The 24,741-nt window shown below is 26.0% G+C and overlaps 1 protein-coding gene across 1 annotated transcript in view; it reads right to left on the bottom strand.

Moving 5' to 3' along the window:
• The window catches only part of LOC100197314 (E3 ubiquitin-protein ligase TRIM37), an 88,179-nt gene that overhangs the window by 6,914 nt on the left and 56,524 nt on the right, over positions 1–24,741 (bottom strand). Inside the window, exons 11-23 of the mRNA XM_065807743.1 lie at positions 18,804–18,871; positions 18,451–18,516; positions 12,123–12,181; positions 11,871–12,003; positions 11,680–11,756; positions 11,325–11,395; positions 4,014–4,075; positions 3,749–3,846; positions 3,413–3,561; positions 1,413–1,583; positions 1,262–1,326; positions 510–1,068; positions 275–373 (exon numbers count right to left, since the gene is read on the bottom strand). Of these exons, the coding sequence (XP_065663815.1) occupies positions 275–373; positions 510–1,068; positions 1,262–1,326; positions 1,413–1,583; positions 3,413–3,561; positions 3,749–3,846; positions 4,014–4,075; positions 11,325–11,395; positions 11,680–11,756; positions 11,871–12,003; positions 12,123–12,181; positions 18,451–18,516; positions 18,804–18,871 (1,677 nt within the window). The remainder of the gene's footprint in view (positions 1–274; positions 374–509; positions 1,069–1,261; positions 1,327–1,412; positions 1,584–3,412; positions 3,562–3,748; positions 3,847–4,013; positions 4,076–11,324; positions 11,396–11,679; positions 11,757–11,870; positions 12,004–12,122; positions 12,182–18,450; positions 18,517–18,803; positions 18,872–24,741) is intronic.

Here is a 24,741-nt window from a genome sequence, read left to right as displayed (position 1 = left end):
TGTACTCTTCAATATAAACATTTTAGGACATGGGTTATTTAATGTACACTTGTATTTATATGGACTTTATACTAACTTTGAAATAAAATAAATATATATATATATATACATATATATATATACATATATACATACATATATATATATATATATATATATATATATATATATATATATATAAATATATATATATATATATATATATATATATATATATATATATATATATATATATATATATATATATATATATATATATAGATGTTAAACTTGCCTTTGAACACATTGTTTAAGTTACTGTCTGATGCATACAGAAAACTACTATGTTCAGATCTCTCATGTGATGAGCAGTTTGGTGATAATTGAAGAGCATCTACAGTTAAAAAATTAAAGTTAAAAACTTTTTTAAACTTAAAGTACTTTTACCTATTCTTATATCATTATGCTATATGAATATTTGTACATGTATTTTTCAAAACAAATAAAAGTATACAAAATGCAAGACTTACTACTGACTGCTTTTTTTATGTTAGCTAATGTGAAATTAAATTCACTTTTGTTCAAAAATCTTTTATTAAATTCCAATCTCTTTTGATCGTCAGACCTAACATCAAGATCAATATTGTTATGCTCTTCATCAGGAGATTGAAATTCATGGTAATAGTTTTGGTAAGCAACTGAACTAAACAAGCTGCCCAATATTTTAGAAGTATTAATTGAACTGTTCGGGTATAAGCGAAAGTCAGGATTTATTAAACTAGTGTCTTTCTCTTCTATTTCTAGTAACTCAAGTAAAGCCCTCTCTTCGGGATCTACACAACTGAAACTGTGATTTGTCATTGTGGAAATCGAATGGTCAAGCATGGCTGTTGAAGGAGCAATTGATAACAGACTTTGTTCATTTAAACTTAGATCATTAAGAAAACGAACAGGATCATGCTGTTGCTGCTCATCTACATCATTCATATTACACCTCTCTTCATCTTGAACATCATGCTCTCCTTCATGCAGATAATCGTCGTTTTCTTCAATAGTTCCATCACTTGTGTCTGACTGATCTTCAAGATCCTACAAAGTTATTTGAACTCTATTGATTATTAATATTTTATTAAGTTTAATTTTTATTCGCTTAAATTAAGTCTAATTTTTAATTATAAATATAACAATTATTTTATAACAATATCTATAAAGAAAATTAAAAGAAATAAAAAATAAAGAAAGTATTAAAATTATATTTTTACAATATAGTGAGATAATTAACCTCATAGGGGTTATCTTCATCAACATCACTTCCATCAGATGAAGAAATTTCTTTTTGAAAGCTTGCTTGAATATTAGATAAATCATTATTTAAATAAAAAAAAAAACTTCTTGATTGTGACTCTAAGTATAAAAAAAAAATAACTACTAACTTGGCTGTTTTTCAAATGACGCTGAATTCCTTTTTCCATTTGAGCTTTCTCTTTTACTAACCAATCTTTGAGATACTTGTTTGGCACCATCTTTTAAAGGACACGGAACAAGTGATTCATTTTCTAAACTTTGATCAATAGATTGCTCCAATAATGAAATAAAACTCAAATCTATAATAAATTAACAACTTTGCTATAAAATTGAAATCTAAACAAAACTAAAAATAGTTTAATAATAGTGCTCTAATAATTATTTTTTGAATATTCAAATTTGGGTTCTGATGACAATGATAATTATGATGATGATAAAAATACTTAGATCATTCAAACTCTTAATGATGAATTTAAGTGCTATAGCTAATCTTCAGAGCAAGTTAAGTTGAGTACTAGCAATTTGAAGCATTTTAGTGCAGTTACTGCTAAGTGGAGGCAGTGTTACAATTACCTAAAGTTGTTAAAAATAAAATAAAATAATTAGTATTTCATTTAAAAAGGACAATGTAAAATCCAACAAGTTATTTGAAATAGTTGCAAAACTTAGTTTACAATTTGAAACAAACAGTGTGCAATCATTTGAAATAAACAATTTGCAGTCATTTGAAATAAACAGTTAATTTTGCTCGATTTTGCTTGAAAATCTAACATTGTTGATAAAGAATGCTATTAATGCTATTAATATTGTTAATAAAGGTGGACATTAAAATCAAAGTCAATAACTGGTTATAGACAAATTAAAAAGCAGCAACATATTATCGATAATAATAAACACTATTGCAGTTTATGCTTGTCTTCTATCAAAAATGACAAAGTACAGAAAAGTCTATTAAAATCATTAATTTGACAAAAGCATTTTTTATCTATTTTGTTTGAGACTATTAGTAAACATTGTAAAACTGATCTGGTCTTGTTTTTCATGTTTTGCTTATTAAATGATGGAATCCCTGAAACTTTATATGCAATGCTGCTATAACATGCTAAAGCAGCAATGCTGTTTTAAGCACACTGCATAACTTGATCAAAATGATAATTCATAAATTGCTAGATTTCAGAAAAAAATTTACATTTCCAATGTTAAAAAATTTGCTACACTTTTAGATCGATGCATAGAGAAGCATACTGACAAACCAGATGTTAAAAAACTGTTTATTTTGGTAGAAGCAATCTAAAAAGTCAAAGCTTATAAAAATATAAAAACAAGATTCACAGCGCCAACCACGGCTGAAGACAAATCAACAGGGTCCACAAAATATACACTAAAATTGCAATAAGTGCTTGCTTAAACAAATGGATTTTACTTGCTCAAAATGTCTTTACTTCTGTTCTAAGTTTTAAACACAAGTACAGACATTTTTGTGAATTGGTTTGCCAAATGGTAAAACTCTCTCGCAAAGCTGGGCACATAATTTCGTGATTATCCAAGAAATAATTTAAATACAACAAAAAATGATTTTTTCTATTATATTTTAGTGCTAATAGCTACATGTAGTGTGTACAAATGCTGATTAAAAAACATTTTTTTTTTCTGTTTTAATGTAATACGAATGTAATTCTAAACTTTTAACCTAGACACAACTTGTTTTTAAATAAAAGGTTATTTAATAAAATTTGTGATATAACAAATAAAATTTTGGAACGAGTTACTAAAAAACCTACTTTAAAAAGTAGGTTTTAAAATCTTTTAAAACTTTTTTACCAGAAGAAAACTTTGATTTTTTTAAATATTAAACTTGCATATGGACATATATGCATTATAACAGCTATAATTACTGTTAAGATTTTCATATTCTTAAAATAACTTCTTGTTTGTTCAATTTACTAGTCAACATTAATGCAACTATGATGATCATAAAAGGCAAATTTTAGACATTCAGTTATTAGACAAATTGTGAAATAAAACAACAACAACAAAAATAAAATTTAAAAAAAAAATGTTTTAACAAAAAAATTCAACAATAATATACTATAATAATACTCAGACTAGTATTTTTTTCAAAACTTACCGCCTGCAGCTTGTACACGTGCTGACATAACAGCAGAAGCTGTTACTGCAGCACAATGATTTCTTGAAAGCTCAATAGTTAATCTATCTTTTAATTCATTAACTTGTGCAATGTATTGCTTTGATTGTGACTCTAAGTATGAAATATGCCTAAAAAAACCCAAAGTTTTTAAGATTTTCAGTTTCCTATATCTCATTTATAATCATTTATAAATAAAATTTTTTGCTTCTAGTCCTTTCATATTTTTTAAATTATTAATATTGCAATATGAGTTAAAATTTAAAACTTTTTTGTATACAAAAATATTTAAAAATTTTAAAACTTTTTATAAAATACCATTGCTGATCTCGACACTTCTGATGAAAAGTAGGAGCACGGACTTGAAAGCTCAACAAGATATTGTCACTTTCTATATTTAAATAACCTTCGTTAGCCTTAAAAAAAAAAAAAAAACGGTAATCTATATTTCAATACCTTTATGTAATATTTATTCTTTGTAATATATTTTTTTAAATATTTATTCTTTGTCTAGAATTAAAGTACAATTTACAATAACATTTTTTTAGAAGCAATAGCAAAAGTATAAATGTGATTGGCTTACTAACAAATCCAGTCGAAAGAAACGATTATAACCCCAGCATTCTCCAACTTCAAAATCAGAAGCTGTAAAACATATTATAAAAAAAAAATCAAAATAAATAAGACAAATTAAATAACTATATTGTTATATTTATTTCCATTGTTTATTTAATGTTCCCTTATGTTGTTTTCACACTCAGTTAATGTTTTTTTTTTGTTCAAAAGAAGAAGAATATGAGAATAATGTCAGAACTAATGTAAAATAATGTCAGAAATGTAGAAATATTTTTAATAAACTTTAAATAATGTCAGAAATGTAGAAATACTTTTAATAAACTTTAAATGTCAGAAATGTAGAAATATTTTTAATAAACTTTAAATAATGTCAGAAATGTAGAAATATTTTTAATAAACTTTAAATAATGTCAGAAATGTAGGAATAATGTAGAAAAATTTGATACATTATTTTGAATTATTAGGATGGTAAACATTTTCTGATTTCTTGATAAACTGTAAAAGTAATCAGGACTATTTTTTTAAATTTTAAACACTTAAATGTTTTAATTTTACTCTTGCAAAAATGTATTCATTTTTAAAAGATTTAGGTTAAAAACTAAAATCACGAAATGATTACATTACTAACAATTAAAAAAATGATTCTTACTAAAATATTTAAAATATAATGGTAAAATGTTTTAAGTCTTAAAAACTATTTATCTTTAAAACTAAAATTAATTTAAATTAAAACTTAACTTAAATCTACATTCTTCTTCTACTAAAAAATATGTTTATTATTGATACAGTATGCATAGCATGGTTATCTAAAATCAAACACATCTAGACTCACAATTTCCAAACAAATTTAACCAAAAAGATATTCTAGTAATTAATAAGCAAAAAAAGTGATAATTACAAGCAAGACACTCTTGTAAAACCACTTTTTTCTGCGTAAATTCTTCACACATCTTTATTTTTTCATTACATAGCTAAATTCTTTTTTCAAAACATTGACTTCACATCAAACAGACAAACATTATTTGATGTAAACTTATTCGATGTACACTTAATACTTTCTTATTATACATTTTTATTTTAATGAAGTAATTTAAAAACCATTTTATTTTATTTTTGATATTTGAAAAATTTTAATAGAAAAACACTAATTGACAAATAAAAAGTTTATTTTGTTAATTTTTATCTTGTAGCTCTGAACTAAAAAAACTGAAGAATCAAATTTATATGACAAAATACTATTCAACTTGCAAGTAATGCCTCAGTTAACTTGCAAATGATGCCTCAGTTAACTTACAAATAATGCCTCAGTTAACTTGCAAATAATGCTTCAGTTAAATTGCAAGTAATTCTTCATTTAACTTGCAAATAATGCCTCAGTTAACTTGCAAATAATGCTTCAGTTAACTTGCAAATAACCCCTCAGTTAACTTGCATATAATGCTTCAGTTACCTTGCCTTTAAGTTTAATGTTATTTGATATTACAATAATTAGTAGAACATTATAAATAGAAAATAAATTTATAAAAAAATTATATAGTATGATTAAACTACAATTTTAGCTTTTATTTTTTACTTTTTTAGCATTATTTTAAGCTTTTTTTATAAATAAATTCAAAGTAAGGGGCCATCCATAAAGAACATCACCATTTTTGAGACAACTTTTGACTCCCTCCCCTTTGTCACTGGTTGTTCCCCTTAAATAAGATGTCATTAAATTACCCTCCCTCTCTTTTTTTTTTAAAACAAAATCTGTTCTTAATTTAAGCATTTTTATTGAAATTTTTCACACAAATTACATTTTTCTGTGTTTGAATATCATTCAGTAGCTTATTGGTTATTTCCGCGATTGTTTCAGTTGTTTGTTCTTGTAGGCCTACTTGAAAAAAAAAATCGTCAACTGATATGATTAGAATAGGGCAGTCCAATTTGTCTGAAATAGTCACATCATTTCGAATATTAAAGCCCTTCGTTTTGATTTTGTCTTCATTGATCCATTTAGCAAAAGCTGCATTCTTTTCTACCGCAATTACGGCCATTAACTCTCTTTTGCGCTTTGCAGTAATGCAAAAAGGTCTAACTCGCAAAAGGGTAACAGCCATTTGGTTAATAAAATTGGAATGAGTAATGTTGACATTAACCTTTTTTAACATGACTTGCGAGGCAAAGTATAAGTTACAATTCTTACAGATTCTCTGAGACAAGCTTGATTGCACAAAGGGAAAAAACAGATCGTAAGGATGAAGTTAGAATGATTTCAATGATTAAGGAATGGTGCTCGAATATTGGAGGCAATAAGAAAAATTACAAAAGGAAAACAATTCTTGCTGTTGACGTCTGAAACAGCTACAGCTTTCATGCCATCTTCTGACAGGCAGATTGGAATAAGTGGAGGCAGAAATTGACTGGGAATAGTATTGAAATAAGAGCTCCTTTTGAAAGAACAACACCCAGGATCCTCACAATTCACAATTTGCGTGAAATATTGGCTGGTGCGCACATGAGAGGCAAACTATTCCTGATTCATCGATAAGAGATGATGAGCATGAAGCTCTATCTTGCCGCCTGGATCAATATACTCAACCACCATTGGAAACTGATCAACCATCAGACCTGATCAACCAAGAGAGTCTAGCTGAGTTTCATAATGATCATGAGGGAGAATCAATCCTGCCAAATCAACATTGAAGACAAAATGGCATCTGAAATCTATCAACGTCCAATCAGTGAGCATAAATTATCAATAATGACTGCAATAAGTGGGACCAAAATAGGAAACTGCGTCAAACTTTCCAAGCCTAACTGGTTTGATTTAAATACCTGCGCAGAGAGACAAGATGAACGGCAATGACCCAATCAGGAGGAGAAAGTTGATATTCCATATTCATTAATATAGGAGCTTGTTTGTTAGCAATGGTGATTTCAATTTGGATGCAAGCTTTATTGTCTTAACTTATAAAGCACACATCCTTGGGGCTTAAAAAAGAGGAACCTCTTCCACATTCCTTATAGTTGCTGTACAAAATGAATTATCCGCAGGACTTGAATGAAAATAATTTTGGGCTTGCATCAACTTTACTGGAACCATGTGGACGTGTCTCTTTCCTTCAAACAATTTGCTCCATTTTGGCATCAACCGAGCATAAAAGCACTTCTGCTAAGATGGTAGCCTGTCTTTTCAAGCTTGGCACCAAGCTCATCCAACGATTTAAGGTTCTTTAAAAAGTAATTAAAAAATTATAAGTGAATAAGTTTAGAGGCTAAAGAGTTATATTTAGGCCTAGTTTAGTCCAATAGAATTTTTTATTAGATAAAATTGTATTCTCATCCTATACACTTCAGATTGCCTCTTCCTTGGCAGCAGATCTATGTTCAGCAATGATGCGCAATTGCTTAGATTGTTCCACTACAATAGTAGGGCAACCAATACTGTCACACATATATTCACCCATATATAATTAACTGTAATATATATATATATATATATATATATATATATATATATATATATATATATATATATATATATATATATATATATATATATATATATACGAAAATAAAATTTAAAAAAATATCAACACAAATTTTTTTTCTTTAATTACGATAAAAACATTACGTTCCCTAATGTTTACTTCATAAAAACACATGTTTACATAGTTTTCCATGTTATTAAAACTAAAATAAATAGATTCTGTAATGAGACGTTCTTTTTTGATGATTTCTAACTATTTTGATTTGATATTCGACTAACAACATTTTATGTTGGTTCCTGAAAATATTTGAATTCTTCAAATATTTTTAGCAACCAACATAATAAAAAAAAAAAACCATCTTGTTAATAAAAATAAATATAGAGAAAAATATCAAAAAAAATTAGTAACAATATACATAAAGAAAATAGAATAGTAAGAAAAATTCAAGATTTTACTCTTTAGGTCCACATTGTTTCTAAAGTATTGTATATATTTAAGGAAAATGAAATAAAACTAAAGTCAATTTGATGAAACAACGGTAAGTAATAATAATGACGAAGATGATGAAGAAGACAATGACAAAGTATAAACCAAAGATGAACAATGATAGCATTTATCAACCATTTATCTGAAATCTATACTTTTATTGCCAGTCTTAAAAGATTATTAATACTGACAGAAAAATTATATCCCAATGCTAAATTTTTTTTGTAAATAATTTATTCATAACAAACATATTCTTATTTTCAAAACTTGGGATTTTTGTAAATCTATACTTCAAAATGATGCAAATAATATTTAGTTATTTAGTCTTATGAACAACATTTCAGTGTTGCTATTATCAGCGGGAAAACCAATTGGGAAACCGCGTATAACGCAGTTTCCCAATTGGTTTAAAATTCCCAAAGGTTTTTAAGACCATGGTAAAAAAAATAAATTAAATCAGTCTCAGATTTAAATTGTTGCGCTAGACTAGTAAAAAACGCAATTAGTACGCACGACAAGGAAATGAATTAAGTTAATCAATTAAGAGTTAAGATCGATTTTTTAATGTGAAAAAAAAAGTGTCGTCATTAACAAGCAAGTTTATTCGTTCAAAAGTTGAAAAAAAAAAGTTTTTAATTTTTAACTTACGCCAGTTATTCTCCAGTTAAAATTGTTCAATACGTTTAATAAATTATTTTATTAATTTATTTTTGTTATTCAAAAACTCTTTATTTACATTCTTGCTTTTTATCTTAAGTTACAAATAAAATTTGCATATTAATAAATATTATAATATAAAATAAGTTAATAACGTTTTTATATTAAAAGATTTATTAATAATTTTGGTAAAATAAGTTAGCTGGTAAAGTAAACCGAAAATAACAACAAAAAAAAATCAAAAATAAAACTTGCAATGAAACGTATTGTATATGTTATATTTGCGTAAAACATAAAAGAAGATAGTTAAATAATATTATAATATTATTAATTATTAACCAATGTTTACAATAATTACAATAATTAATTTTTTTTTAATTTACAAATTCAAAATTTACGTAGATATTTAATGTATATTTGTAAATCGAAAAAGATCGATCTGTCCCTTAAATGTCTTTGTTACTTACTCGGTGTAGTTAAGGCAACTTTAAAATACTATAGCGTCTGTATGATATTTTGTTGACTACTACATATTTCCATTAAATGATCAGGTCTGTGAATCATGAAAAGACGGAAAAAATAAAATGATTAATTTTGCGTTATCATAAAATATAAATGTTTGAAGTGGAAAAACCCAGACCATAGATTTTTTTTTTTTAAGTCTTCTTAAAATCCTAATTCGCTTGTCCAAATTCGTATAAGATTTTAAATAAATATGATTTTTAGGTAAAATGAACATCATAGATTAAAAACTTTTAACGTTTATTGGCGCTTTTTCTTGATTGCAAGTTCTTTTTTGGTCGGAATTCTTGTATTTTTTGTAAAAATTGATAGAAATATTGTATTTTGACAACTATATATATATTTTTTGTTGTTGTTGTTAATTCACCTCCCCAAAGCCCAGAAGGCCGATACAGACGAGGACGCTACTTAATTGTGGTTATAACCCTCTCTCAACTCTATAACTTTGAAACACAAACCTTGACGAACGAGGCCGCTGCGCAGAGAAACAAGTTGAGCGCGGTACTGCCAGGGGCGTGGTGGGGATCAAACTCGGAACCTCTCACTTGTGAAGCAAGCGCTTTGCCGCTACACTGCTACCGCATTTATAAAGCTATATAAAGCATATAAAGCTAATAGGTCAGAAACGATTAGAACTAGGATCTATAGTAAATTAAGGCACTTTTTCAAAAGATTTTAACTAAATTCATGTTAACACCGATAAGCGAAAGTGATCTAAAGGCTCCAAAATGGTATTCTTTGTATTCAAAAGTAGGGGTAGTAAAAAGGATTAGAAAATTATATAAAAAAGAGAAAAATTCTTCAAATGTTAAAAAAGCTAAGTATATCATAAGTTTAAAAAATCTAAAGCTTTTGTTTGGACATATTACGCCTATAAAATTATGCCAATTTCAAATATATAAATTCGAATAATTTGTAATTTTAAAAACTCGGTGTAGTTAATTAACTACACCGAGTATTTAAATAAAAGTAGCATTATATTTGACGGAAATAAGCGAGCCAACATTTTTCAATAAAAGGTTATTAAAATTTAGGAAACTTTAGTTTAACTTTAATTAAAAACCATCAATTTAAATAAGTTTTTTACTATTTGAATTTATCTTATGATAAAAATTGTAATATAAAATATGATGAACAATAATATGACTACCTATGTAAAAAAGTTAAAATTTTTTTTTTAATATTTTAAAACTTTTAGTTTTAAAATAATAAGTATTTTAAATCTGAAATATTCCAAATCTTTCCATATAATTTGGGTTGTCAAACGTCTGGATTTTACAAAAATTACAATTTTACGGATTTTACAAACCTGCAATAATTTTTTTTTAGTGTTTTCCTTCGTAAAAGCCGTAAAATTCTGGCATTCCTAAGTATAATGCATAGTTTTTTTTATCGACTGTCGTTAAAAAGTTGTTTTAACAAGTTAAAAAGTTACAGGAGGATCTTGGAAATTGTCAAAAATGTTTCGTTAAAAATTAAATACTATTTAGCATTTTTTTTACATTTATAATTTAAAAAAGAAAATAAAAATAAAAGAAGACAACATATGTAACTCATTGTTTAAACCTTTTAAAACTGTATTTAAAAGCGATTTACGCAATTAAAATAGATCAAAGTTTCAGTAAATAAATTTATTAATTCATTCATTAAAACTGCAAACAATTGTCTTTTGTTCTAGTTTTCTCTCAATAATATTAAACAAAGGAGAGAAGCAATTTAAAAATGAAAATTGACGAAAATTGCTCAAAATGAAACAAGTTGAATAATTATAATTAAACATTTATAAAATATAAAAATATTCCTGAAAAATAAAACAGAAAAATAATCCTATGAATAACCCAGCAAAAATAGAAAATTTTTATTGAAACTAAATTGTATCTAAAAAATTGTATCTACTTTTTTAAATGTCAGAATGTAATGACCTTTTTTTTTTTTTTAGCCGCACCTAAATTCCCAATTTCGCCAAAACGCTGTATGAATTTTTTTTCTGACTAACACCCTGATTACTTGAAGTTTATTTTACAAAATAATTGAATCAAAATAAAGTTATGGAACAAAACATTGTTTGCATATATATCTTTTATCAAGTTTAATAAAATGTAAAGTCTTTTACGTTACAAAAAGTAGTTTTTTCAAATGCAAAAAAAAAGCAAAATAAAATAAAAAATAAGGCATTATACCAAACTCTCTGACAATATTTTTAGAATTATCTTGACATAGTTGATGAACCATTTCAACTCTGTACTCATATCTATTAAAATGAACAAAATTTCTCAATAAGGAATTTGTCAAAACATAACAAGGTCATAATTATCAAAAATGAATAAAAATTAAACCTAAAAATAAAAACCCATAATGAAATAAAATCATAAAAAGTAAAAACATAATGAACATAATTATGAAAACATAAATATACAAATATGTAAATAATATAGTTAAATAAATCCAATACATACATAAAAATTGTAAACAAATTACTTTAAAGTTTTAAGAAGTTTTAATAAAAAATATACACCAATTTTGTAAATAAATTACTTAGATGTTTCGGGAAGACCTGAGGTTAACTCTAAAAATACAGATAAATAATTTCCTCTGACAACACCATTACCATCCTAAGCAAACACACACAAAAAATTAATTTTTTCTATTATTTCAATATTTATTTCAATGTTATTTTACAACCAAAGTCAAACATCAAAAATTAAATCATAAAATAACTTTCATACAGGATAAACTTTGAGCCTCCAACTAAGACCATTAATATTTAAAGGTTCACTGTAAACAGGATCCCCTTTTTGACGTAATTTACTGAAGTTTTGTATACTAAACATGCTTGAATCATATGGTGGAACGATTTCACTAAAATTAGAGTAGAATAACAACAGAAATTGAACAAATAATTGAAACTTTTAAAATTTGTCTTATAATGTTATTTTACAGTAAAATGCTGATATCATCAATAAAAAAATAAAATTAACCTATTAAAGTCAGCTGGAATGGAGGCAGTAACAAATGAAGCCATTGGTTTTCTGTGCACCTAAAATTAAAAATCATATTTTTTAATTTGTTCAGTTTTTTATGTTTTTTGTTCTTTTCTTCTGATTTTATTTTTCAATGAAAATAAATAATAATAATATTAAAAAAATTAAACTTTTTTCAAAAATTCAATAATAATCTAATAACTATTTTGAGATTAAATTAAAATGAGAAACATTTTCTCAATAAAAAGTTGTTTTCCGATTAATATTAAAAAAAGTTAAATGTTTCCTAAAAACGCTTGTGAATGGGATATGTATATTTGTTAAAGATGCAAAATTTCATTTTTTTTGATGCAACACGAGTTGAAAGTAAAAAAAAACACCTAATATTCTACGATGTTTTAAGCATATTGTTTATTGACCTTAGTTGGTGTGTAAAGTTTGTTTTATAAAAGTTACTTTCAACAGGTACTAGCTAACAGCTACTAGGTTACTAGGTAACAGCTTCTAGGTTACTAGGTAATAGCTAAAATCAAATTTTTAAGAATTGGTTTACAGCTTTTCAACACAAAAAACAACAAAAATCATATACTGTAATAAAGTGAGATATTTTTTCAAATTTTACAAACTGAAACTTATCAAATTGAAAGAAAAAAAAATTATATAAATTTATGATATACAACAGAAATTTATAGATATATGAGTTAAAAACTAAATTAAAACAACTTGTAAAAATTAAGGCAAAAAACATTAAACTTCAAAACATGATTAGGGTCATTCGTTGCCAAGTGGACCAAGATCCATCATTGAACACCTTAGGTTTTTATGAAATTTAGTGGGTTTGTTTATACCAATAAAAAAAGCAGTTCCTGAAAATTTTAACATAAAATCTTTTGTAATTCATAAGATATGGTTATTTGAAATTTCTGATTTTTCCAAAAATAAAATCTATAGTATCAAAAGCACGTTTTATTTATACTTTAAAGGTGTATATTTTAAAAGCAAAATTTAAAAAAACTTTCTAGTTTTTTTTATTGCATAAAACTCTAAACTTATTTTAAAAAAATTTGACATTGAATTTTTAAATGTCATATTTTATCCGTAATTGCTACCTAAAAAGCTTAAAAAATTATTTGCAAATCTAGAAAATTAATTTTTGATGGGTCAAAATACAAAATCTAAAAATTAAAAACTGAAAAGACATTTTTTTAAAGTGAATATACTTTATTAGATTTCAGAAAAAAAAAGATAAAGTAAAAACTTATGGACTCCTAAAAATGGTTTCAGCTAAAACTTAAGAAATTTTGCCTTTACTTAAAATGACCTGTAACTTAAAATCAACACTGATTTTAATAAGATTTTTTTACTGATTTAATAGACTACATTACAGTGATTTCAGAAAGAAAAAAAAAGGTACTCATGGGGAAGTTACAAAATTAGAACAATTAAATTAGCACAAAATACATTAAAAACAATAAAAATCGAGATATTGATGTACTTTAGTTTGTATTATATATCTTAATATAAAGTATGCATATATGCAAAAGTATTTCATAATCAGTACTTCATAAAATAAGTCTTAGATTTAACCTTAATTAAACACAGTTTTTAAATAGCCCTAGCACCTCCTACTTTTGTAACTGAACATATATCCAACACAGTGTGTCTGGTTTTATGTCTGATGCATGAAGTGCCTTCATGTACAAACATATTACTAAACATACTCATTTAAACTCTGTTCTTCAAACAAACATACTCATTTAAACTCTGTTCTTCAAACAAACATACTCATTTAAACTCTGTTCTTCAAACAAACATACTCATTTAAACTCTGTTCTTCAAACAAACATACTCATTTAAACTCTGTTCTTCAAACAAACATACTCATTTAAAAGCTGTGGCATAAAAGACAAGCAATTGTTTTTGGACAAATTATTGACAAGTTATTGTTTTTATAACTTTTATTGTTTTTATAACTTTATTTTATAAAATTTATCATTTCTTATTTATTTGTTGATCCAAAACTCATAGAAACTTTTGTTCTTTACTTCAAAACTTGTATTTAAATATCTTATCTTGTAAGTATTTAAATCTTTCTAGATAGTAATTAAAAATAAATGGCTGGTGCATCATTAGATCTTACTCAATGTTTTAGATCTTATGATGCACTTTACACACTTACTACTTTGTTTTATAAAAACAGCATGGAACATTGTATGGAAACACAGTATGGAAGAAATCAGCTTTAATCAGTGACAAAAAGCCTACAAAAAACATGATATAGTTCCAGTAACTCTTTCAGTGGATGAATTTATTAAAAAAGCTTGTCAACAAATAGACCAATTAAAAGACCACTACATAGTCAAAAATCAAGCAGCATATTTGCAGCATCTAAAAATAACATTACTAAGTAATCATATTTTAGAAATACAAGACTTTGCTGAAAACTAAAGTTTTTTAATTCAAGATACAGTACAGAATCCATTGAAACAACAGTCAATCAACATTGCATCTTTAGTTATTAACTGTATGGAAAAAAATAAGATAAAATTTTTAATCTTATTTTCTTTTAAATGTTTAATTACTAAATGTTTTATAACATTGTTTTATAACAAATGTTTTATAACAAATGTTTTATAACAAATGTTTTATAACATTATAAATGTTTTATAACATTGTTTCAATTATGAAGTAATAAAACAATTAAAAGAGTTGATGCTTTACCATTGCATTTGTATTAGTGATGGTACAGGTTCACAATACAAAAGTTATAAAAACATATCTAACTAATGTCACCATGAACAATATCATGAGGTATTTGCAGAATGGCATTTTTGCTACATTACATGGAAAGAGTGCTTGTGATGGCATTGGGTGCTCTGTCTTTTTAACAGTTATTATTTAGTTGTCTTATTTAACGTTATTCTTGTAGCATGGACCAGTTTAATCACTAACAGATCACACCTATCCAAAAATCTATTGAAAATGCATTCCTTTTGATATTTTGTCTACACCAATCATATATTTTTTCAGGTAAACCTATCCAAAAATGGTCCCAAAGATGCTTGCTGTTATAGTCAATAACACATTTCAGTAACTGACCTCCATAACCAGGGTGGTCAGGGATTCTATTGTACCTAGCCCATTGAGCACTGAAGATTGAATGCAAGGTTTCTGTTTATTGCTCACTAAAAATGCCCAATGCTGTACCCTTTAGAGCAATAAATTCAGAAACATTGTACAACACTGCATTTCCTACTTCAAGAGCTATATTTTTTTGCACAGATAAAAAATATCTTGCTTCTATTTTTTTTGCCTGAAAGATACATGCCAAGGCTTCATTCTATTAAATTTTGAAACTTCCATAATAAGGTTAGAATAAAAACTTAAAGCATCCGTTGTCTCTTTTTAAAGAGGCTTTTAGTGCCACACCCTATACTTTAGGTCCCTATACACAAACCACAAGTTTTAAAGAGCTGGTTTTTTGTCAGGTTATAGCCAACACATATATGTAAAGAGTTTTTGATATTTTTTAAAAACTCAATAACCCAAAAGTGAAAAAAAACAAACAAAATAGATTTTCAACGGAGCTCCAAGTGCGCTCAGTAGAGCAAAGTGCTATAAAACTTTAAAAGTGTTTTTCTCTTTTTGCTATAGAGATTAGATTTTAGTTTTTACATCTGGTGATACCTGAGACCTTGCAGATTAATGCCTTATCTGTCGTTTTTTTGGTCCTCAAAATTGAATATGGAACCGTTTTTAGATGTGAGACCTTATCAATTTTTAGGTGTGAGACCTTATCAATTTACCTGAAAAAATATATGATTGGTGTAGACAAAATATCAAAAGGAATGCATTTTCAAATAATGCAATTGTATTACGGTGCATAACATTTAAATTAGAAAAATGTTATGCTACTTTTTCAACAATTCTAGAAACAAGAAACCACCAATGTTTTACACCACAATTATTAACTACTTTACAGATAAGATGTGTTTCATTTGACACTATGTATACTCATGTAGATGTTTCTACAATGCAGCGTATGCTTTTTACTCGTCATGAAATAACATATATATAATATGTTTATGATGCAAAATTTTTTAAAGACAATATTGTGAAAGTATCTGAAGAAAATCAAGAGATTTTAATCAAGTTAATGAAGCTGTCTTTTTCCTTAAACACTTTTACTTGGCCAGAAAAAAAATATAGTTGCTGGGTTACAATAATACGCCTTTTATGCAAAACTTCGTCTTTAAAAGTTCAATCAGCAACTGGTAGATGCAATGAACTAGCAGCTCAAGAAAAAACTGAAATATTACATTTGTACAATAGCATAAATAACAAATAAATAAGAACATGGCAAAACTATTATAAAACTGACTGTTTGAACTTTTTTAGTTATTAAGCAAAAATTGATTTTAAATTGATTTAAAAGATTTAATGTTTACATTTTTTTTAATTCTATTTATTATTTATTTTAATTTATTATTTAATAATATTTTTTTATAACACAATCAACTTGTGCACTGTGTTGACAAATCAAATAACTCTTACAACTTGGTATGATTTTTAATCTAAATTTAAACATGATAATCAGATAAAAGTTAAATAAATGAGGAGGGGTGGAATAGTAAAGGGATATAGTATAGTCATGATATTAAATAGTAAGGAAATAAGACTAAACATTTTTACTTAATAACCTACTTATAAATTTTATATGCAGCCTTTTTACTACCTAACATTACAAACTCAATGTGGTGTGGAAGAATAGTGTAGCAAAATTTTAATTGTCACAAACTTTTGTTGCAAAATTGTCGAAAATGTAAAAAAGAAATAGTGTTGCAAATTGTCCCATTTTTGATTGTCAAATAACAGAATAAGGATAACAGATATAAGGATAACAGAATAACAGAATAATTGTTGCAAATGAACTTATTGAACAGTGTCGAAAATAAAAAAAGGAATAAGTGACAAAAAAATGAATAGTGACAAAAACAAAAAAAAGGAAAAATGTGTCGCAAATGAATTTAATGAATAGTTTCAAAAACAAAAAAAATAATAATGTCACAAATGAATTTAATGAATTGTCAGAAATAAAAAAAAAGAATTATGTCCTAATGGAGTTTAATGAACAGTAACAAAAATAAGTTAATAATAATAACTACATATGTGTGTTTAGATAATATGTCTGATGTCATACTGAAATTGCCTGCTGCCAGGGGCTTCAGTAAATACACCAACTATCTTTTAGCCTGCTGCCCAAAAGAGTGCCGCTACATTGACTGAAGGTTTGAGGTTTGGTAGCAATTTTTTCTTTCATTATTCTTTATTTTTTTTCTGTAAAAGTTGTATACTATAAAGATAAGCAAAATAAGCAATTGATGAAATTTCTGAAATAATTCCGTTTTTACTATTTGCAACACTACTCCTTTTTTTTTGTTTTCAACACTATTCATTGAATTCATTTGCAACACTATTCTTTTTTTTTTGTTATCAACACTATTCATTAAATTCATTTGCAACACTATTCCTTTTTTTTGTTTTCGACACTATTCATTAAATTCATTTGCAACACTATTCTTATTTTTTGCAACATTAGGCCTTTCTAATGTATTTGACACTATTTTGGAGTTCATTTTTCGGCACTATTTCTGTCACCCTTTGATGTCACAGCTTTTAAATGTGTATGTTTAGTAGTGTGTTTGTGCATAAATAAACTTCATGCATCAAACATAAAACCAGACACACTAAGTAGAAATTTTTAATTACAATTTTTTTAAGTTCTGTGCAAAAATGTGCATGTTCAAATGTAAATTAATTCAATCAAGTAAATGAAAAGGTATTGTATAACCAATTTACTGGTATATTTCAAACCAATCAAATTCATCTTTTTGTACGGATTGCATTAGTCTCTATGCATATATTTCCATAAGAAAATTCTTTTTAATACTTTAATTCTCACTGTTGACAAAAAACACAGTACCGTTTACTTTATGACTAGAAACTTTTATTCGTTAGGTCATTAAAGTAAATAATAAATAGGATGGATCCTTGATATACACCAATATAAATAGGTGCAATAGTTGTTTTGGTGATTCCAATACCTACAGTTGGAGTCAAGTAAAATAAACAATCTGAATAATCAATCTTTTTTTTACTGATTCCGTAAAAAGTGTTTTTTCAACAATCATTTGTCCAAAACTTTTGACTGGTCCAGGATAACACCAACAACCGTGATAGATGCTGTAATTTTGGACCAACAGAATATTCACAGAGAAAAGAAAATGTAAGGATGGTTAAAAATTTTTTGTTAAGAATAACAAACCTGTTGAAACATTTGTAACAGCTCATTGCTTTTGTTGATTAAAGAATTTTTTGTTGAAATTCGCAACTAAATAAGTAAAAAGTAAGTATATAAATAAATATTTTAAAGATAACTTGAATAAAACTTTTCAGTGTAGATTCTTATATATTAGAAATATAAAAAACCAAAAAAATTAAACTTAATAAAAGATGAAAACATTATGAGGATCTATAAAAACTCTAAACTATTTAATAAAAAAAAACAAAAAAAAAAACTAAAAATGTACTTTAAAATTAAATGGATAACAAGCTTGTGGACGAATAAACAATTTTAATAGAGAAACTTCACTGATAAAATTTTAAACTAATATTTACTTGATGTTCCACTTCCTGGAGCAGTGATTCTAACAACTCTGTTTCTTGGGTTAATGCATTCTTTTGACCTTAAATTAAGTTAATAAAAAAGTTGTAAAATTTGCTATATTCAAATGAAAAAGCCTAAAAAGAAACAGTATTTAAATCTTTTTAAGGCTTTTCTTGATCAGCCAATATTGTTGTTATTAGTGATACTAATACTAATCACACTGAACAGCTCTAAAACTACTGACCCTTCTAACACTAAAACTCAACTTTTTTTCTTAAACCTTCTGACTAATATTAGAAAACAAACTTTTTTAATGTCATCTATATTTTAACTCTTGACAATCAATACAAATCTTGATCTTTTCATTCTACTGCTAACTTGTTAATGGTTATAACATAAAGGTTTCATTTGCATTAGATGGAAAGCTGAAAGAGACATTTATCCAGACGTATCAACAGCTTTTGATAAAGTCTGGCATGCTAGTTTTTTTAAAAACTCAGTTGTTTTCTGCTAATAACTATCGTAATGCTGTTGATATTCCTATTTTGATGAATGGTAGCCCTATTACTTAGTCCTTTATATTACGTCTTTTCAGTAAAGGTCTTTTATTTTTCAGTAAAGGTCTTTTATGGAAACCATACAACCTATTGAAAAAGTTTGTGTCTGCTAAGGTTGCCTCTCTTTATCATGCTTGCCATTACTTCATTACTACTCCTGATTACATTCTACCTCTATAAATCTCTCACTCGCCCTTTTAAAGAATACTGTTGTCATAAGTGTGCTTCTATTGATGCCATTTCTCTTTTAGAAAAGTAAATGCCCTTTTTTACTTTTCTAAAAATAAGAAAAAAGTTAAAAAATTTAATTTTTTTTATTTGCAACTCACTCTTAACTCTGAAACATGAACCTGAAAAAAAAAAAAAAAGGTTTCTGCTTGAAAAAACAAGTTAAGTGTGGTCCTTCCGCCAATGTAGGGTGGATTTGAACCTTAAACCTCAGGTTCTACCACTAGTATACTACTGCATCATTTTAATCTTGTATCAATATCTCTTGTTAAAAAAAAATGTACTAACCCTTGTCAATAGTTCAAAACACAACCATGCATGATTCATCACTTAACACATCATTCTACTGCAACTTTTATAGAACTCGTTCTTTTATGGAATATTCAAACTGACTCTTCTAAAGAAGCCCTCTCTTTTTCAGACAAGATCCAAAAACATATTGAAACTGTTAAACATGCTCTAGCAATTAAGTTTGAGCCTCTATCCCATTATTGTAATGTTGCATCACTTTTTTTACTTTTCAAATTTTCTGTCATTTGCTATGTCACTGAAACTCAATCTTGCATGACTTGTCGTTCATTCAATTTGCATCCTTTTACTGTAACTGTTCCTTCATATTTTTATTGTTTTCTATTAATTTAATTTAAATCTTATTTATTAATTTAATTAATTTTCACATTAATGCTTTAAACTTTTTATTTTCATGTTTTTCTCAAATTACAGCTTGCAGTTTTTTTTAAGTCTTATGTCAAACATTTTCTTGTTTTTTAGCACTTTTCTTTGTTTTCTAGTAACTCCCAACATGCAGCCCAGCTCTTTGCTTGCAGCCTTACTGGCAGTGAATTAAGTCAAAAAAATTATTGTACAATTAAGCAAGCAGTTTTTAAAGTCACAAAACTTTGTGGCTGCCACACAGACGATTTTATTTGATTGTATTTATTTGATTAAAATTCTTTGTTATTAATAGCATGAATAATATATTAAATTATTTGCTGTTAACATAGTTCAAAAAAAAATTCAAAAAACAAATACTTAACAAAAATTTTTCTTTATTGTTTAATTTTCCTAATGTTTAAAAAAAAACTTTTATGACATTTGACCAACAGTATAAAAAAGCTGTTTTACATTAAAAAATTTTTTTTTTCAGTAATTGCTACTGGTAAGACAAACAAAATGTTATGTAACTAAAAGCTGCTTTTAAAGCAGTTCGCAGAAAATCAAATCTTAGAAAAAAACTTCATTTAGATTGTGTATTTCCAAAAATGCACTATTTTTTTTATATTTGATGCAGGTAATTTGCGATGCTTGAACTAGACTGGACAATGATAACAGAGAAACATTAAACATTTCTATTCAAAAAACTTTATAATTTTCAAACTATATAAAGGAGAATAAATAATAAAAACAGAGGACATATAACTTATAGCATTTAGATTACGACAAAAAAATTCTAAAAAGAACTTGAAATTTAAAAAAATCTGTTTAGAACTATGAAATAGAATACAACTACATTATAGATACATACAACTACAATATAGAATTGACATTTACAACTACAATATAGAAGTGATACTTAGAATTAGAAAATGATAGTTTATAATTGAAATTTTTTTTTGTTTAATTGAAAATGTATAAGGACTTTTATTGTAAACTGAGCAAACTTTTTATAAATACCATTTTAAAATATTTGTACTTGTATGCACCAGTGTCATAGGTATTATTACTTATAGTTTATTATTAGCACAAATACTGTAAAAAGTTTAGATATGTTTTTTTTCTGTCCGATTAATGTATAAAAATACATAAATTGAATAAATATCTTTATTTAGATGTTGAAAAAAAAGAAAAAATATTTATTTCCTGTTCTTCTAATATAAATAAAAATTGCTTAGAACTTTGTCAATCAACGCAAATTAATTAATTTTTAATTTAAATGTTTTTTATTAGTTGTATTTTAGTGGTTTAAAATTTTAATTTTTTTTTTCCTCAATGATTAAGAAAAACTACAAAAAAACAAAACAAATACAAGACTACTGAAAATATTAATGGAAAATACAGGTATATATATAGTATATAGAATATATTACATATATATTATATATAATATATAATTAATATATGTATATATATATATATATACACTGCAGGCCAAAAGTTTCCGGACACTTGATATTTTTATATAAAAAGCTAAAATCTATCCTGTATCATTAAATTAATCAATAATATTAATTTATAATACTTAAACTTACTAATTTTAAGTGTTTATGAAAGTTTGAGGTCAGTAATTGGGTATTACTGACCTCAAACTTACATAAATAAGTTTGTTTTTTTAATTGTTTATTTTGACTTGATATATAGCGTTACATTATTCTAAAGAGTTTGGTCTTGTTAAATGTAATTATTTGTTGAAACATGAAGTAAATATTTATAATACAATGATAGCCTACTAAAATGATTAACAATATTTAGTTTTGTCTAGTTTTCATTTGATATTAATGACGGTTGCATTAAAAAATCTTGAAAAAAATTTTAAAATTCGACTATTTAATTAAAAATATTGGTAAAAAACCTTCTTTGATGGTTGCAAAATGTTCTGAAATAATTACATTACATAAAGAAAGTTTTTCAATTTCGTAAAATTTGCAAAAAATTAAAAGTTGCCAGAAGTACTGTACAAGATACCATCAAACGATGGAAAGAAACAGGCACTTTTGAAGACAAAAAAAGATCTGGTAGACCACAGAAGACAATAAAAGCAGAAGATAATAGTATAATATTGATGAGTAAAAGAAATCGAAGACTTACGGCCTCGGAAATAACTTCAGGCTTTAATAGGAGTCATTCAAAATCTATTTCATTAACCACTACAAAACGACGTCTTAGACAAGCAGGACTTTCTGGCCGTATGGCGGTCAGGAAACCGTTGCTGAGGATTGGAAATAAAAAGAAAAGGCTACAATGGACTATAGACCACCAAAATTGGACAGAAGAAGACTGGGAAAAGTACTATGGACCAACGAGTCCAAATTTGAACTGTTTGGGGAAAGACGTAGAATTTACATCAGAAGAACAACAAAAGAAAAAATGATCCCAGAGTGTTTAGTGCCGACAATCAAGCATGGTGGTGGGTCAGTTATGGTATGGGGATGTTTTTCTTCAACTGGTGTAGGTGATCTAGTTAAAATTGAGGGTATTATGAAAAAAAGAACAATAAAAAACAGTTCTAGAAAACAAATCTATACCTTCTGGCTTAATAACTATTGGTCGTGGTTTTGTTTTTATGCAGGACAATGACTCTAAACACATCTCAAAATTATGTAAGAACTATATAAAGGAACAAGAGGATAATGGTGTCTTCAAAAATATGACCTGGCCGGCCCAATCACCAGATTTGGGCCCAATAGAGTTACTGTAGGAAGAATTGGACAGAAAGGTCAGACTAAAATGCCCAAGATCCAAGGAGCACCTGTGGCAGATATTAGAAGAATCCTGGTTATCAATTACACCCAAAATAATAGATAAATTAATAAATAGGATGCCACGGATCGTAAAAAAAGTGATAAAAACTCGTGGGCTATTTTTTGACGAAAAGACAGTTTAATAATAATAGTGTTGTTAGTATATTTTTTATTTCATTTTTTGTCTCTTTTTTTTCTTAAATAGTAACTATATGTATCTTTTATAAAATAAATATGATATTTGAATTTTTTTGAAATAATTATGGGAGTTTTAATTAAAAAATTGAACAAAATCCAAGTGTCCGGAGACATTTGGCCAGCAGTCGATATATATATATATATATATATATATATATATATATATATATATATATATATATATATATAATATATATATATAAATTAGTAAAAAACACTTATCTAACTTTTATCTTCGACTTGAAGTTTCACCATTGCTGGATCATCAGGAAGGAACTCTTCCTGATGATCCAGCAATGGTGAAACTTCAAGTCGAAGATAAAAGTTAGATAAGTGTTTTTTACTAATTTATTATCGCTCTGTTCTTTAAGAACATTGAGCACTCTATTTGTAAAATACACTAACATAATTTACATATATATATATATATATATATATATATATATATATATATATATATATATATATATATATATATATATATATATATATACATATATATATATATAATATAATATATATTATATAACATATAACATATAATATATATATATCTATATATATATATATATATATATATATATATATATATATATATATATATATATATATATATATATATATATATAAATATTTACACACACACACACTTTTAGCAAATAAATATTAATGTAGACACATGAAAGTTTATTTAAATTATACCTTTACTAGTATATTAATTTATTTAGGTTATTTTTATGCTTCCGAAAGTTACGCTTTTTCTCATTGTCACATGATAAAAAAAGTATCATTGTAAAATGTTATTTTAACCATGAATTTATTTGCATACTCAGAATTAATTTAGCGTGAAAATGGAGCTAACATGTTCAAATTGTTGTTGGTCAGATTTTATACTTTATATAATATATACATATTTCAAGAAAATAACAAAAGAACTTTTGCAATTTTCATGTAACGTAAGTTAACAAAAACATGATAAAATTTTGTTTAAAAACTTAACTTTTTTAATGCGAAAGAATATTAAATGTTACGTTTTTACATTTAAGTTTTAAGCAACGATGCTTAGTTAAAACACATTTTTATTATAAATTTGTGTAACATAAATTACAATGTAACTCCTTCATTTACTAAAGCTCTGGCGCTTTTTCCTTAACAAAATGAATTACTTTATTAAGTAATTCTTATTTTGCTATATTTGACAAGGCTCTAACTGAAACTTTTTATATTAGGAGAATTAAAAAAAAAATCTTTTTTTTATATTAAATAATATAATTTATATTATTATTTTTCTATTTGTTTATGTATTCTTATTTTGGTTGACATTTAAATATACATAAATAAATAAAAATAAGAATTATATAAATAATTTTATTTAGACATTCTAAAAAAAAGGAAAGATTTATTAGCTTTCTGTTAATATAAAAAAAATCAGTCAAAACCTTTTTTATTTTTGTTTTAGTAAAACATATCGCTTGTTAGTACAATTAAGGGGGGTCATCCATTCAGCA

Source organism: Hydra vulgaris, chromosome 10 (genome assembly GCF_038396675.1).
Source record: "Hydra vulgaris chromosome 10, alternate assembly HydraT2T_AEP".
In the NCBI taxonomy this organism is placed as follows: Eukaryota; Metazoa; Cnidaria; class Hydrozoa; order Anthoathecata; family Hydridae; genus Hydra; species Hydra vulgaris.
The sequence above is the reverse complement of the archived record's forward strand: the minus strand, read 5'-3'. Positions and strand labels throughout refer to the sequence as shown.